The 16,138-nt window shown below is 50.2% G+C and overlaps 1 protein-coding gene across 2 annotated transcripts in view; it reads right to left on the bottom strand.

The window, feature by feature from the left end:
* LOC139394262 (RNA-binding motif, single-stranded-interacting protein 3-like) overlaps positions 1–16,138 on the bottom strand; it is a 162,335-nt gene that overhangs the window by 74,094 nt on the left and 72,103 nt on the right. Inside the window, exon 2 of one of the 2 annotated variants that reach the window (XM_071142286.1) lies at positions 7,050–7,225. In XM_071142286.1, the coding sequence (XP_070998387.1) occupies positions 7,050–7,225 (176 nt within the window). The remainder of the gene's footprint in view (positions 1–7,049; positions 7,226–16,138) is intronic. The other variant, XM_071142287.1, reaches the window with a different exon arrangement.

The raw sequence follows: 16,138 nt of genomic DNA, 5'->3' as shown, positions 1-16,138 counted from the left end.
CTATCTCTCTCTCTGTTTGTGTTAGTCTCTCTCTCTCTCTCTCTCTCTCTCTCTCCCTCTCTCCTTTGTGCCAACCACACCCTAGGGCTGGGCCACTAGCTGTCTAGTCTGTTTTTTATAAATGTGCAATATCCATAAAACACTATTATTTAAGGCAACTGGTTCTCATTGGCAACTTGAGGCCTGAAGTCAAGAGGGCCAGCAGGGAGGAGAAGGGAGGGGGGGGGGGGCTGGAGCTGGTCCCTTCTATGAGGGCCAGCAGGGGGGGGGGGGGGGGGGGGGCTGGAGCTGGGGCTGGTCCCTTCTATGTGCTTCAGACAGCTAAAACTGGTAGCTGGGAGTTGCTTAACGTGCATATAGATATGGGACCAGCCAAGGATACGAGGGACTACGGGACTAGAAAGGACCTGGGACCAGCCAGGGTTGGGGGGGACTAAGAGACTAGAAATGAACTGGGACCAGCCAGGGATACGAGGGACTAAGGGACTAGAAATGAACTGGGACCAGCCAGGGATATGAGGGACTACGGGACTAGAAATGAACTGGGACCAGCCAAGGATATGAGGGACTACGGGACTAGAAATGAACTGGGACCAGCCAGGGATACGAGGGACTAAGGGACTAGAAATTAACTGGGACCAGCCAGGGATACGAGGGACTATGGCACTAGAAATAAACTGGGACCAGCCAGGGATACGAGGGACTATGGGACTAGAAATGAACTGGGACCAGCCAGGTATATGAGGGACTACGGGACTAGAAATGAACTGGGACCAGCGAGGGATACGAGGGACTAAGGGACTAGAAATTAACTGGGACCAGCCAGGGATACGAGGGACTATGGGACTAGAAATAAACTGGGACCAGCCAGGGATACGAGGGACTACGGGACTAGAAATGAACTGGGACCAGCCAGGATTGGGGGGACTAAGGGACTAGAAATGAACTGGGACCAGCCAGGGATACGAGGGACTAAGGGACTAAAAAGGACCTGGGACCAGCAAGGGTTGGGGGGACTAAGGGTCTAGAAAGGACCTGGGACCAGCCAGGGTTGGGGGGGACTAAGAGACTAGAAAGGACCTGGGACCAGCCAGGGATACGAGGGACTAAGGGACTAGAAATGAACTGGGACCAGCCAGGGATAGGAGGGACTAAGGGACTAGAAATGAACTGGGACCAGCCAGGGATACGAGGGACTAAGGGACTAGAAATGAACTGGGACCAGCCAGGGATACGAGGAACTAAGGGACTAGAAATTAACTGGGACCAGCCAGGATTGGGGGGACTAAGGGACTAGAAAGGACCTGGGACCAGCCAGGGATACGAGGGACTAAGGGAACAGGCGTAACGCATTTTCTATGGACCCCCGCAAGGTCGGAGTTTGATATAGACTACCGATCGCTGTCCACGGTGCTGAAATCCAGGTTGTGAGAGGTCCAGGTTGTGGGCCTGACTGTTTTCACCAAGGCCTGGAGGACCAGACTGGGGACCTGACTGTTTTCACCAAGGCCTGGAGGTCCAGACTGGGGACCTGACTGTTTTCACCAAGGCCTGGAGGTCCAGACTGGGGACCTGACTGTTTTCACCAAGGCTTTGAGGTCCAGACCGGGGGCCTGACTGTTTTCACCAAGGCTTTGAGGTCCAGGTTGTGGGCCTGACTGTTTTCACCAAGGCCTAGAAGTCCAGGTTGTGGGCCTGACTGTTTTCACCAAGGCTTTGAGGTCCAGACTGTGGGCCTGACTGTTTTCACCAAGGCCTAGAAGTCCAGGTTGAGGGCCTGACTGTTTTCACAAAGACCTAGAAGTCCAGGTTGAGGGCCTGACTGTTTTCACCAAGGCTTTTGAGGTCCAGACTGTGGGCCTGACTGTTTTCACCAAGGCCTAGAAGTCCAGGTTGTGGGCCTGACTGTTTTCACCAAGGCTTTGAGGTCCAGACTGTAGGCCTGACTGTTTTCACCAAGGTTTTCCAGGAAGTCCAGGTTGTGTTTTCTATCCTGACTTTCGCCAACCCAGACCGTCTTTCCAGACATTATACATTAGATGCCCATTGCGCTGGACAACATTTAAAAGTGGTCTTGAATGATGCATTCCAACGTATACCAGAGAGATAAGGGACCAACGTATACCAGAGAGATAAGGGACCAACGTATACCAGAGAGATAAGGGACCAACGTTTACCAGAGAGATAAGGGACCAACGTTTACCAGAGAGATAAGGGACCAAAATTTACCAGAGAGATAAGGGACCGATGTTTACCAGAGAGATAAGGGACCAACGTTTACCAGAGAGATAAGGGACCAACGTTTACCAAGAGATAAGGGACCAACTTTTACCAGAGAGATAAGGGACCAACGTATACCAGAGAGATAAGGGACCAACGTTTACCAGAGAGATAAGGGACCAACGTTTACCAGAGAGATAAGGGACCAACGTTTACCAGAGAGATAAGGGACCAACGTTTACCAGAGAGATAAGGGACCAACGTATACCAGAGAGATAAGGGACCAACTTTTACCAGAGAGATAAGGGACCAACGTATACCAGAGAGATAAGGGACCAACGTATACCAGAGAGATAAGGGACCAACGTTTACCAGAGAGATAAGGGACCAACGTTTACCAGAGAGATAAGGGACCAACGTATACCAGAGAGATAAGGGACCAACGTTTACCAGAGAAATAAGGGACCAACGTTTACCAGAGAGATAAGGGACCAACGTATACCAGAGAGATAAGGGACCAACGTATACCAGAGAGATAAGGGACTGTTGATATTGTAACCACAGAACTCATACGCTGGTTCACCACTATCAACAAAATCACAAAACAACTTTTTTATTTTGTTTGTTGTTCAAAGCCCTCAACAAAATGTTTTCTGTTAAAGATGATAATCTGATTGCATCTGGTAATGTATTGTCTGTCCAGTATCCAGACGACCTGTCCCAGAGCTTCCTGTACGGTTCATCTCTTCCTGTACCGTGTCTGTCCAGTATCCAGACGACCTGTTCCAGAGCTTCCTCTACGGTTCATCTCTTCCTGTACCGTGTCTGTCCAGTATCCAGACGACCTGTCCCAGAGCTTCCTGTACGGTTCAACTCTTCAGCAATTAAGGAGAACGAGAAGCTCAATGAAAGATATTGCAGATCTGCTCTATTTGAAGCCCTCCTGCCTTCCGCCCAGTTTCCCTGATGTTGCCATGGTAATCCCGCTGTTTTTACCATCCTGTAACTGTCGCTTCTGCTGAGAGGTCATTTTTCTAAACTAAAACTCATAAAGAACGACCTGAGAAGCATTAGACTCTCGGTCTGATATGTTCGTTTGAACACCTGAGTCAACGCCAGGTCATTTCACCGGCGACCGTTTGTAGCCTTGACCCCATATCATCTTATACCTTCAATCCATATGTTTGGTCTTGTTCATTTCCCTTCCTGAAGCAAACCCTTCACTTCCTAGTACATATGGAAATTAAATATGTTTAGGGAATGACTTTTTGGAGGGTTTCTTACATTTAAAAACAAATTGACGTCGCTGACAGGCGCGTGGACCCCCAAAGCTCGCGGCTCGCCTGCATGGCGATACGTCAGTGAGGAAGGGTCTGGAGAGGAACTGGCGGAGGGAGACGAGCGGAAGGGATAGGGCTGGCTGGCTGACTGGGAGGGGTGTCTCCTCTCTTCTCTACACAGGAAAAGGAGGGGTGACAGAGAGAGGTCCCCAACACAGCTATGATACTACAGTACGCAGCATGAACCATTACACACAGCCTACGACCCACTCAGTATAGACCATAACATGGCTTCACAGATACTACTACCCACTCAGTATGAATTATAACATGGCTTCACAGAGCCTACTACCCACTCAGTATAACCCATAACATGGCTTCACAGAGCCTACTACCCACTCAGTATGAACTATAACATGGCTTCACAGAGCATACTACCCACTCAGTATAAACCATAACATGGCTTCACAGAGCCTACTACCCACTCAGTATGAATTATAACATGGCTTCACAGATACTACTACCCACTCAGTATAAACCACAACATGACTTCACAGAGCATACTACCCACTCAGTATGAACTATAACATGGCTTCACAGAGCATACTTCCCACTCAGTATGAATTATAACATGGCTTCACAGATACTACTACCCACTCAGTATGAATTATAACATGGCTTCACAGATACTACTACCCACTCAGTATAAACCACAACATGGCTTCACAGAGCCTACTACCCACTCAGTATGAATTATAACATGGCTTCACAGATACTACTACCCACTCAGTATAAACCACAACATGGCTTCACAGAGCCTACTACCCACTCAGTATGAACTATAACATGGCTTCACAGAGCATACTTCCCACTCAGTATGAATTATAACATGGCTTCACAGATACTACTACCCACTCAGTATGAATTATAACATGGCTTCACAGAGCATACTACCCACTCAGTATGAATTATAACATGGCTTCACAGATCCTACTACCCACTCAGTATAAACCAAAACATGGCTTCACAGAGCATACTACCCACTCAGTATAAACCATAACATAGCTTCATAGATACTACTACCCACATGGCTTCACAGATATTACTACCCACACAGTATAAATGACAACATGGCTTCACAGAGCCTAATAACCACACAGAAAACACCTACACCCTGAGTCAGGCTACGTAGTATCATAGCTGCTAGTTCACAGAGAGATGGAGGAGGAAACACCCACACACTGAGTCAGGCTACGTAGTATCATAGCTGCTAGTTCACAGAGAGATGGAGGAGGAAACACCCACACACTGATTCAGGCTACGTAGTATCATAGCTGTGACATTTACTCCTGAGGTGCTGACCTGTTGCACCCTCGACAACTACTGTGATTATTATTATCTGACCCTGCTGGTCATTGATGAACATTTGAACATCTTGTACTGTTATAATCTAATTGCTTGCTGTTTGGGGTTTTAGGCTGGGTTTCTGTACAGCACTTTGAGATATCAGCTGATGTACGAAGGGCTATATAAATACATTAGATTTGATTATGTATTTACAGTTTGAGGTGAAGGAGCAGTGATGTGTCGTGAAACAGTGTTGTTTGATGAAGACATTGTCTGTATAGTTTTCTGGGACTTTTCCACCCAGCATTGTCCCAGACATATCCACTGCAGCAGGAATAATGAAGTCCTCCACAATAGTATGGGTCTTGCCTGTCCCAGCCACTCGGTAGCTCACCATATAAAACACTTCTAGCCCCTTCTTATTAATGGTAACTCTTGTTTTTATACATGTCTTACTACTCGAAAGTCGTTTAAAAATCTCACTCAAAAAACTCCTGTAGCTTCTTTTTTTCAAATGGTCATGTTTTGTTTCTAAATGTCTGCGCAAGAGTGAAGGTTTCATTGAGTTGTGAGATAGTACTTTTGCACATATAACACACTGTGGCTGAGGAAAGGCACTACTCCCAATATAAGTGAACCCCAAATCAATGTAGTTCTCATCATATTTGCGCCTCTTCGATGGTCCAACGTCCCTCTCTGTGGTTCGGGGCTTTCCCGGGTCAGGGGGCAGTAGTTTGGTGCTTTCCCGGGTAAGGGGGCAGTAGTTTGGTGCTTTCCCGGGTCAGGGGGCAGTAGCTTGGTGCTTTCCCGGGTCAGGGGGCAGTAGCTTGGTGCTTTCCCGGGTAAGGGGGCAGTAGCTTGGTGCTTTCCCGGGTAAGGGGGCAGTAGCTTGGTGCTTTCCCGGGTAAGGGGGACAGTAGCTTGGTGCTTTCCCGGGTAAGGAGGCAGTAGCTTGGTGCTTTCCCGGGTAAGGGGGCAGTAGTTTGGTGCTTTCCCGGGTCAGGGGGCAGTAGCTTGGTGCTTTCCCGGGTCAGGGGGCAGTAGCTTGGTGCTTTCCCGGGTAAGGGGGCAGTAGCTTGGTGCATTCCCGGGTAAGGGGGACAGTAGCTTGGTGCTTTCCCGGGTAAGGGGGACAGTAGCTTGGTGCTTTCCCGGGTAAGGTGGACAGTAGCTTGGTGCTTTCCTGGGTAAGGGGGCAGTAGCTTTGTGCTTTCCTGGGTAAGGGGCAGTAGCTTGGGGCTTTCCCGGGTAAGGGGCAGTAGCTTGGTGCTTTCCCTGGTAAGGGGGGCAGTAGCTTGGGGCTTTCCCGGAAAAGGGGCAGTAGCTTGGGTCTTTCCCGGATAAGGGGCAGTAGCTTGGTGCTTTCCCGGGTAAGGGGCAGTAGCTTGGGGCTTTCCCAGATAAGGGGCAGTAGCTTGGGGCTTTCCCGGATAAGGGGCAGTAGCTTGGGGCTTTCCCGGATAAGGGGCAGTAGCTTGGGGCTTTCCCGGATAAGGGGCAGTAGCTTGGGGTTTTCCCGGGTAAGGGGCAGTAGCTTGGGGCTTTCCCGGATAAGGGGCAGTATCTTGGTGCTTTCCCGGGTAAGGGGGCGTTAGCTTTTCGGCTGCATCAGATTCACACCTGTCAGTGTCCATGCTAGCAGTGCTAACAACAAATGGCAGGTGCCAAATGGCAGGTGCAGGTGTAGTCCTGCTGCAGGTGTAGTCCTGCTGGTCGTAGCAGTATGATGTCCTAGCGGTAGTAGCAGTATGATGTCCTAGTAGAGAGTAACGGTTAATGTGATTGGATGTTCATTATTTGACTAGGCCACCTGTATTTAATATTTGGTTCTTTTTTCGCTGAACACCAGATGGTTGAATTGTATTTTTGGCAGTGAAACAAGGCTACTCAGGCGAGGAGAAAAACCCAAATGTATAGCCCCCATTGGAAAATATAAATGAATTTAAATTTGTATATATATATATATATATATATATATTTTTTTAAATGCATTTGTATTTGTCATAACTCCGACTGCATTGGGCATACCCCTGCCTACCCCAGTTTGGGAACACCTTCATCTACACTGATTGATGTGGAATTAACAAGTGACATCAATAAGCGATCATAGCTCTCACCTGGAATCACATGTTTAGTCCAGTCAGTGGTGGTAGTAAAGTAATGATATATCCAGTTCACTAATAGAGAGAAATCTCCACTTACGGTTGACATAGTTTGATGAGGTCCTGGTCACTGGTCCCAGAGGGCAGTCCTCTGATGTACAGGTTAGTTTGACTGAGCTGCTCCATACTACAGCCTCCTCCTCCTCCTCTGTGGTGACCGTTGTTAGGGCTGGGACTGGGAGGGACCATGGTGGAAGGGGGAGGGGCATAGGACTGCTAAGAGAGAGAGAGAGACAGAGAGACGGAGAGAGACAGAAAGAGAGAGACAGAGAGAGAGATACAGAGAGAGAGAGACAGAGAAAGAGACAGAGAGAGAGAGAGAGACACAGAGAGAGAGAGACAGAGAGAGAGAGAGACAGAGAGAGATAGAGACAGAGAGAGAGAGAGAGAGACAGCGAGACAGAGAGACAGAGAGACAGAGAGACAGAGACAGAGAGAGAGAGAGAGACAGCGAGACAGAGAGAGAGAGAGAGAGAGAGAGAGAGAGAGAGAGAGAGAGAGAGAGAGAGAGAGAGAGAGAGAGAGAGAGAGAGAGAGACAGACAGAGAGAGACAGAGAGACAGAGATGGTGATTACAACTACAGAATAATACACAGCAGTATATAACAGTGGCAGCAGGCAGCCTAGTGGTTAGAGTGGAGGGGCAGCAGGCAGCCTAGCGGTTAGAGTGGAGGGGCAGCAGGCAGCCTAGTGGTTAGAGCGTTGGGCCAGTAACCAGCAGGTAGCCTAGTGGTTAGAGTGGAGGGGCAGCAGGCAGCCTAGTGGTTAGAGTGGAGGGGCAGCAGGCAGCCTAGTGGTTAGAGTGGAGGGGCAGCAGGCAGCCTAGTGGTTAGAGCGTTGGGCCAGTAACCAGCAGGTAGCCTAGTGGTTAGAGTGGAGGGGCAGCAGGCAGCCTAGTGGTTAGAGTGGAGGGGCAGCAGGCAGCCTAGTGGTTAGAGTGGAGGGGCAGCAGGCAGCCTAGTGGTTAGAGTTGAGGGGCAGCAGGCAGCCTAGTGGTTAGAGTGGAGGGGCAGCAGGCAGCCTAGCGGTTAGAGTGGAGGGGCAGCAGGCAGCCTAGTGGTTAGAGCGTTGGGCCAGTAACCAGCAGGTAGCCTAGTGGTTAGAGTGGAGGGGCAGCAGGCAGCCTAGTGGTTAGAGTGGAGGGGCAGCAGGCAGCCTAGTGGTTAGAGTGGAGGGGCAGCAGGCAGCCTAGTGGTTAGAGCGTTGGGCCAGTAACCAGCAGGTAGCCTAGTGGTTAGAGTGGAGGGGCAGCAGGCAGCCTAGTGGTTAGAGTGGAGGGGCAGCAGGCAGCCTAGTGGTTAGAGTGGAGGGGCAGCAGGCAGCCTAGTGGTTAGAGTTGAGGGGCAGCAGGCAGCCTAGTGGTTAGAGGGGAGGGGCAGCAGGCAGCCTAGTGGTTAGAGTGGAGGGGCAGCAGGCAGCCTAGTGGTTAGAGCGTAGGGACGGCAGGAAGCCTAGTGGTTAGAGTGGAGGGGCAGCAGGCAGCCCAGTGTTTAGAGCGTAGGGGCAGCAGGCAGCCTAGTGGTTAGAGCGTAGGGACGGCAGGAAGCCTAGTGGTTAGAGTGGAGGGGCAGCAGGCAGCCTAGTGGTTAGAGCGTAGGGGCAGCAGGCAGCCTAGTGGTTAGAGCGTAGGGGCAGCAGGCAGCCTAGTGGTTAGAGTGGAGGGGCAGCAGGCAGCCTAGAGGTTAGAGTGGAGGGGCAGCAGGCAGCCTAGTGGTTAGAGTGGAGGGGCAGCAGGCAGCCTAGTGGTTAGAGTGGAGGGGCAGCAGGCAGCCTAACGGTTAGAGTGGAGGGGCAGCAGGCAGCCTAGTGGTTAGAGCGTTGGGCCAGTAACCAAAAGGTCACTGCAGTCCTACAAACACCGGCTTCGAGGGCTTTACCAACATGTTCAAATAATTATCGACATATTTTCATTTAAAAAAAAGGTTATTTTAATTAATTTCGTCATACTATTTCATTCAATATAGTCCCGACACAAATCTAGGGTTGCTACCCAAGCCGGCTGATCGTTCGTTCTATTGGTTCTGGTTACTAGAGACGTGACCCAGTCGTTCGTTCTTAATGTTCCATTGTCATACTGGTTAGCAACGTTCTTGTCCCTTGCTAGCTAGCCAACTACGGCTAACTTACAGTCACGTCAAACAGCGCTGTCAGAATAACAGCAGAATAGACACATTTGCGTTAGTTTCAGCTGTTTCCTAGTAACTCTTATTTGGAAACATCCATAACAATGAGCTAACGAGGTGTGATTTCACCTGGCGTAGAAAATGTGCTCTCTCATCAGGACAGTGTTGTTTAAGAGGAGCTAGACAACAACACAGCTAACACAATCACTTCAGACTGAACCTGGACACTGTTGTTCAGAGGAGCTAGACAACAACACAGCTCACACAATCACTTCAGACTGAACCTGGAAAGAACCAGCTGCACTTAGTTTCGTTTGACCTTTTTTTTTTCAATTGACATTTCGTTGTATATATATCCACGTTCGTTACTATGGAGATAGAATCTGAATATTTAAACATTGTGGTAAAATGTCTGGGAGACAGACAGCGAGGTTTATACAAATCTCCACGGTTGAAAACAAAATGTTAGTCGAAAAAGAAATGTGAGATAATGTCTAGATGATTTTTATAGTGGAGATCAATGTTTATAAATTGCCTGGCTGGGCCGATGAGACAGTGGATTGCAGCAGTCAGATGGAACAGAGTAAATAGGCATTATAACGTCATGGATTTAGCGGGTGGTAACTTATGGAATAGACACCGGCTGGAATGCGGTTTTAACCAATCGGCATTCAGCATTAGACCCATCCGTTGTATGAATGAGGGGAATTACAAAAAAGATATTCTGATGTTCCATTGTTAAAACACATCGTCTATCATTTAGATACTCCTGATTTCTCCAGGAATTACCCATGACACTACACTGACTCCCTCTCAGAGACAGAGAGGTTATAGAGGGGAGCACTACACTGACTCTCTGAGACAGAGTGGTTATAGAGGGGAGCACTACACTGACTCTCCGAGACAGAGTGGTTATAGAGGGGAGCACTACACTGACTCCCTCTCAGAGACAGAGTGGTTATAGAGGGGAGCACTACACTGACTCCCTCTCAGAGACAGAGTGGTTATAGAGGGGAGCACTACACTGACTCCCTCTCAGAGACAGAGTGGTTATAGAGGGGAGCACTACACTGACTCCCTCTCAGAGACAGAGTGGTTATAGAGGGGAGCACTACACTGACTCCCTCTCAGAGACAGAGTGGTTATAGAGGGGGACACTACACTGACTCCCTCTCAGAGACAGTGGTTATAGAGGGGGACACTACACTGACTCCCTCTCAGAGACAGAGAGGTTATAGAGGGGAGCACTACACTGACTCTCTGAGACAGAGTGGTTATAGAGGGGAGCACTACACTGACTCTCCGAGACAGAGTGGTTATAGAGGGGAGCACTACACTGACTCCCTCTCAGAGACAGAGTGGTTATAGAGGGGAGCACTACACTGACTCCCTCTCAGAGACAGAGTGGTTATAGAGGGGAGCACTACACTGACTCCCTCTCAGAGACAGAGTGGTTATAGAGGGGAGCACTACACTGACTCCCTCTCAGAGACAGAGTGGTTATAGAGGGGAGCACTACACTGACTCCCTCTCAGAGACAGAGTGGTTATAGAGGGGGACACTACACTGACTCCCTCTCAGAGACAGTGGTTATAGAGGGGGACACTACACTGACTCCCTCTCAGAGACAGAGTGGTTATAGAGGGGAGCACTACACTGACTCCCTCTCAGAGACAGAGTGGTTATAGAGGGGGACACTACACTGACTCCCTCTCAGAGACAGAGTGGTTATAGAGGGGGACACTACACTGACTCCCTCTCAGAGACAGAGTGGTTATAGAGGGGGGCACTACACTGACTCCCTCTCAGAGACAGAGTGGTTATAGAGGGGGACACTACACTGACTCCCTCTCAGAGACAGAGTGGTTATAGAGGGGGACACTACACTGACTCCCTCTCAGAGACAGAGTGGTTATAGAGGGGAGCACTACACTGACTCCCTCTCCGAGACAGAGTGGTTATAGAGGGGAGCACTACACTGACTCCCTCTCAGAGACAGAGTGGTTATAGAGGGGAGCACTACACTGACTCTCCGAGACAGAGTGGTTATAGAGGGGAGCACTACACTGACTCCCTCTCAGAGACAGAGTGGTTATAGAGGGGGACACTACACTGACTCCCTCTCAGAGACAGAGTGGTTATAGAGGGGGACAGAGTGGTTATAGAGGGGGACACTACACTGACTCCCTCTCAGAGACAGAGTGGTTATAGAGGGGGACACTACACTGACTCCCTCTCAGAGACAGAGTGGTTATAGAGGGGAGCACTACACTGACTCTCTGAGACAGAGTGGTTATAGAGGGGAGCACTACACTGACTCCCTCTCAGAGACAGAGTGGTTATAGAGGGGGACACTACACTGACTCCCTCTCAGAGACAGAGTGGTTATAGAGGGGGACACTACACTGACTCTCAGAGACAGAGAGGTTATAGAGGGGGACACTACACTGACTCCCTCTCAGAGACAGAGTGGTTATAGAGGGGGACACTACACTGACTCCCTCTCAGAGACAGTGGTTATAGAGGGGGACACTACACTGACTCCCTCTCAGAGACAGAGTGGTTATAGAGGGGAGCACTACACTGACTCCCTCTCAGAGACAGAGTGGTTATAGAGGGGGACACTACACTGACTCCCTCTCAGAGACAGTGGTTATAGAGGGGGACACTACACTGACTCCCTCTCAGAGACAGAGTGGTTATAGAGGGGAGCACTACACTGACTCCCTCTCAGAGACAGAGTGGTTATAGAGGGGAGCACTACACTGACTCCCTCTCAGAGACAGAGTGGTTATAGAGGGGGACACTACACTGACTCCCTCTCAGAGACAGTGGTTATAGAGGGGGACACTACACTGACTCCCTCTCAGAGACAGAGTGGTTATAGAGGGGAGCACTACACTGACTCCCTCTCAGAGACAGAGTGGTTATAGAGGGGGACACTACACTGACTCCCTCTCAGAGACAGAGTGGTTATAGAGGGGGACACTACACTGACTCCCTCTCAGAGACAGAGTGGTTATAGAGGGGGGCACTACACTGACTCCCTCTCAGAGACAGAGTGGTTATAGAGGGCGACACTACACTGACTCCCTCTCAGAGACAGAGTGGTTATAGAGGGGGACACTACACTGACTCCCTCTCAGAGACAGAGTGGTTATAGAGGGGAGCACTACACTGACTCTCCGAGACAGAGTGGTTATAGAGGGGAGCACTACACTGACTCCCTCTCAGAGACAGAGTGGTTATAGAGGGGGACACTACACTGACTCCCTCTCAGAGACAGAGTGGTTATAGAGGGGGACACTACACTGACTCCCTCTCAGAGACAGAGTGGTTATAGAGTGGGACACTACACTGACTCCCTCTCAGAGACAGAGTGGTTATAGAGGGGAGCACTACACTGACTCTCTGAGACAGAGTGGTTATAGAGGGGAGCACTACACTGACTCCCTCTCAGAGACAGAGTGGTTATAGAGGGGGACACTACACTGACTCCCTCTCAGAGACAGAGTGGTTATAGAGGGGGACACTACACTGACTCTCAGAGACAGAGAGGTTATAGAGGGGGACACTACACTGACTCCCTCTCAGAGACAGAGTGGTTATAGAGGGGGACACTACACTGACTCCCTCTCAGAGACAGAGTGGTTATAGAGGGGGACACTACACTGACTCCCTCTCAGAGACAGAGTGGTTATAGAGGGGGACACTACACTGACTCCCTCTCAGAGACAGAGTGGTTATAGAGGGGAGCACTACACTGACTCTCAGAGACAGAGTGGTTATAGAGGGGAGCACTACACTGACTCTCTGAGACAGAGTGGTTATAGAGGGGAGCACTACACTGACTCCCTCTCAGAGACAGTGGTTATAGAGGGGAGCACTACACTGACTCCCTCTCAGAGACAGAGTGGTTATAGAGGGGAGCACTACACTGACTCTCTGAGACAGAGTGGTTATAGAGGGGAGCACTACACTGACTCCCTCTCAGAGACAGTGGTTATAGAGGGGAGCACTACACTGACTCCCTCTCAGAGACAGAGTGGTTATAGAGGGGAGCACTACACTGACTCTCAGAGACAGAGTGGTTATAGAGGGGAGCACTACACTGACTCACTCTCAGAGACAGAGTGGTTATAGAGGGGAGCACTACACTGACTCCCTCTCAGAGACAGAGTGGTTATAGAGGGGAGCACTACACTGACTCCCTCTCAGAGACAGAGAGGTTATAGAGGGGAGCACTACACTGACTCCCTCTCAGAGACAGAGTGGTTATAGAGGGGAGCACTACACTGACTCCCTCTCAGAGACAGAGTGGTTATAGAGGGGAGCACTACACTGACTCTCAGAGACAGAGTGGTTATAGAGGGGGACACTACACTGACTCCCTCTCAGAGACAGAGTGGTTATAGAGGGGAGCACTACACTGACTCTCAGAGACAGAGTGGTTATAGAGGGGGACACTACACTGACTCCCTCTCAGAGACAGAGGTTATAGAGGGGAGCACTACACTGACTCCCTCTCAGAGACAGAGGTTATAGAGGGGAGCACTACACTGACTCCCTCTCAGAGACAGTGGTTATAGAGGGGAGCACTACACTGACTCTCAGAGACAGAGTGGTTATAGAGGGGAGCACTACACTGACTCTCAGAGACAGAGTGGTTATAGAGGGGAGCACTACACTGACTCCCTCTCAGAGACAGAGTGGTTATAGAGGGGAGCACTACACTGACTCCCTCTCCGAGACAGAGTGGTTATAGAGGGGAGCACTACACTGACTCCCTCTCAGAGACAGAGTGGTTATAGAGGGGAGCACTACACTGACTCCCTCTCAGAGACAGAGTGGTTATAGAGGGGAGCACTACACTGACTCTCAGAGACAGAGAGGTTATAGAGGGGAGCACTACACTGACTCTCAGAGACAGAGTGGTTATAGAGGGGAGCACTACACTGACTCTCAGAGACAGAGAGGTTATAGAGGGGAGCACTACACTGACTCCCTCTCAGAGACAGAGTGGTTATAGAGGGGAGCACTACACTGACTCCCTCTCAGAGACAGAGTGGTTATAGAGGGGAGCACTACACTGACTCCCTCTCAGAGACAGAGTGGTTATAGAGGGGGACACTACACTGACTCCCTCTCAGAGACAGAGTGGTTATAGAGGGGAGCACTACACTGACTCCCTCTCAGAGACAGAGTGGTTATAGAGGGGAGCACTACACTGACTCTCAGAGACAGAGTGGTTATAGAGGGGAGCACTACACTGACTCCCTCTCAGAGACAGAGTGGTTATAGAGGGGAGCACTACACTGACTCTCAGAGACAGAGTGGTTATAGAGGGGAGCACTACACTGACTCCCTCTCAGAGACAGAGTGGTTATAGAGGGGAGCACTACACTGACTCTCAGAGACAGAGTGGTTATAGAGGGGAGCACTACACTGACTCCCTCTCAGAGACAGAGTGGTTATAGAGGGGAGCACTACACTGACTCTCAGAGACAGAGTGGTTATAGAGGGGAGCACTACACTGACTCCCTCTCAGAGACAGTGGTTATAGAGGGGAGCACTACACTGACTCCCTCTCAGAGACAGAGTGGTTATAGAGGGGAGCACTACACTGACTCCCTCTCAGAGACAGTGGTTATAGAGGGGAGCACTACACTGACTCCCTCTCAGAGACAGAGTGGTTATAGAGGGGAGCACTACACTGACTCCCTCTCAGAGACAGAGTGGTTATAGAGGGGAGCACTACACTGACTCCCTCTCAGAGACAGAGTGGTTATAGAGGGGGGCACTACACTGACTCCCTCTCAGAGACAGAGTGGTTATAGAGGGGAGCACTACACTGACTCCCTCTCAGAGACAGAGTGGTTATAGAGGGGAGCACTACACTGACTCCCTCTCAGAGACAGAGTGGTTATAGAGGGGAGCACTACACTGACTCCCTCTCAGAGACAGAGTGGTTATAGAGGGGAGCACTACACTCCCTCTCAGAGACAGAGTGGTTATAGAGGGGAGCACTACACTGACTCCCTCTCAGAGACAGAGTGGTTATAGAGGGGAGCACTACACTGACTCCCTCTCAGAGACAGAGTGGTTATAGAGGGGGGCACTACACTGACTCTCAGAGACAGAGTGGTTATAGAGGGGAGCACTACACTGACTCCCTCTCAGAGACAGAGTGGTTTTAGAGGGGGGCACTACACTGACTCTCAGAGACAGAGTGGTTATAGAGGGGAGCACTACACTGACTCCCTCTCAGAGACAGAGTGGTTATAGAGGGGAGCACTACACTGACTCTCTGAGACAGAGTGGTTATAGAGGGGAGCACTACACTGACTCCCTCTCAGAGACAGAGTGGTTATAGAGGGGAGCACTACACTGACTCCCTCTCAGAGACAGAGTGGTTATAGAGGGGAGCACTACACTGACTCCCTCTCAGAGACAGAGTGGTTATAGAGGGGAGCACTACACTGACTCCCTCTCAGAGACAGTGGTTATAGAGGGGAGCACTACACTGACTCCCTCTCAGAGACAGAGTGGTTATAGAGGGGAGCACTACACTGACTCCCTCTCAGAGACAGTGGTTATAGAGGGGAGCACTACACTGACTCCCTCTCAGAGACAGAGTGGTTATAGAGGGGAGCACTACACTGACTCCCTCTCAGAGACAGAGTGGTTATAGAGGGGAGCACTACACTGACTCCCTCTCAGAGACAGAGTGGTTATAGAGGGGGGCACTACACTGACTCCCTCTCAGAGACAGAGTGGTTATAGAGGGGAGCACTACACTGACTCCCTCTCAGAGACAGAGTGGTTATAGAGGGGAGCACTACACTGACTCCCTCTCAGAGACAGAGTGGTTATAGAGGGGAGCACTACACTGACTCCCTCTCAGAGACAGAGTGGTTATAGAGGGGAGCACTACACTGACTCCCTCTCAGAGACAGAGTGGTTATAGAGGGGAGCACTACACTGACTCCCTCTCAGAGACAGAGTG

The sequence above is a fragment of the Oncorhynchus clarkii genome, unplaced genomic scaffold (genome assembly GCF_045791955.1).
Source record: "Oncorhynchus clarkii lewisi isolate Uvic-CL-2024 unplaced genomic scaffold, UVic_Ocla_1.0 unplaced_contig_8629_pilon_pilon, whole genome shotgun sequence".
Taxonomy (NCBI): Eukaryota; Metazoa; Chordata; class Actinopteri; order Salmoniformes; family Salmonidae; genus Oncorhynchus; species Oncorhynchus clarkii.
The sequence above is the reverse complement of the archived record's forward strand: the minus strand, read 5'-3'. Positions and strand labels throughout refer to the sequence as shown.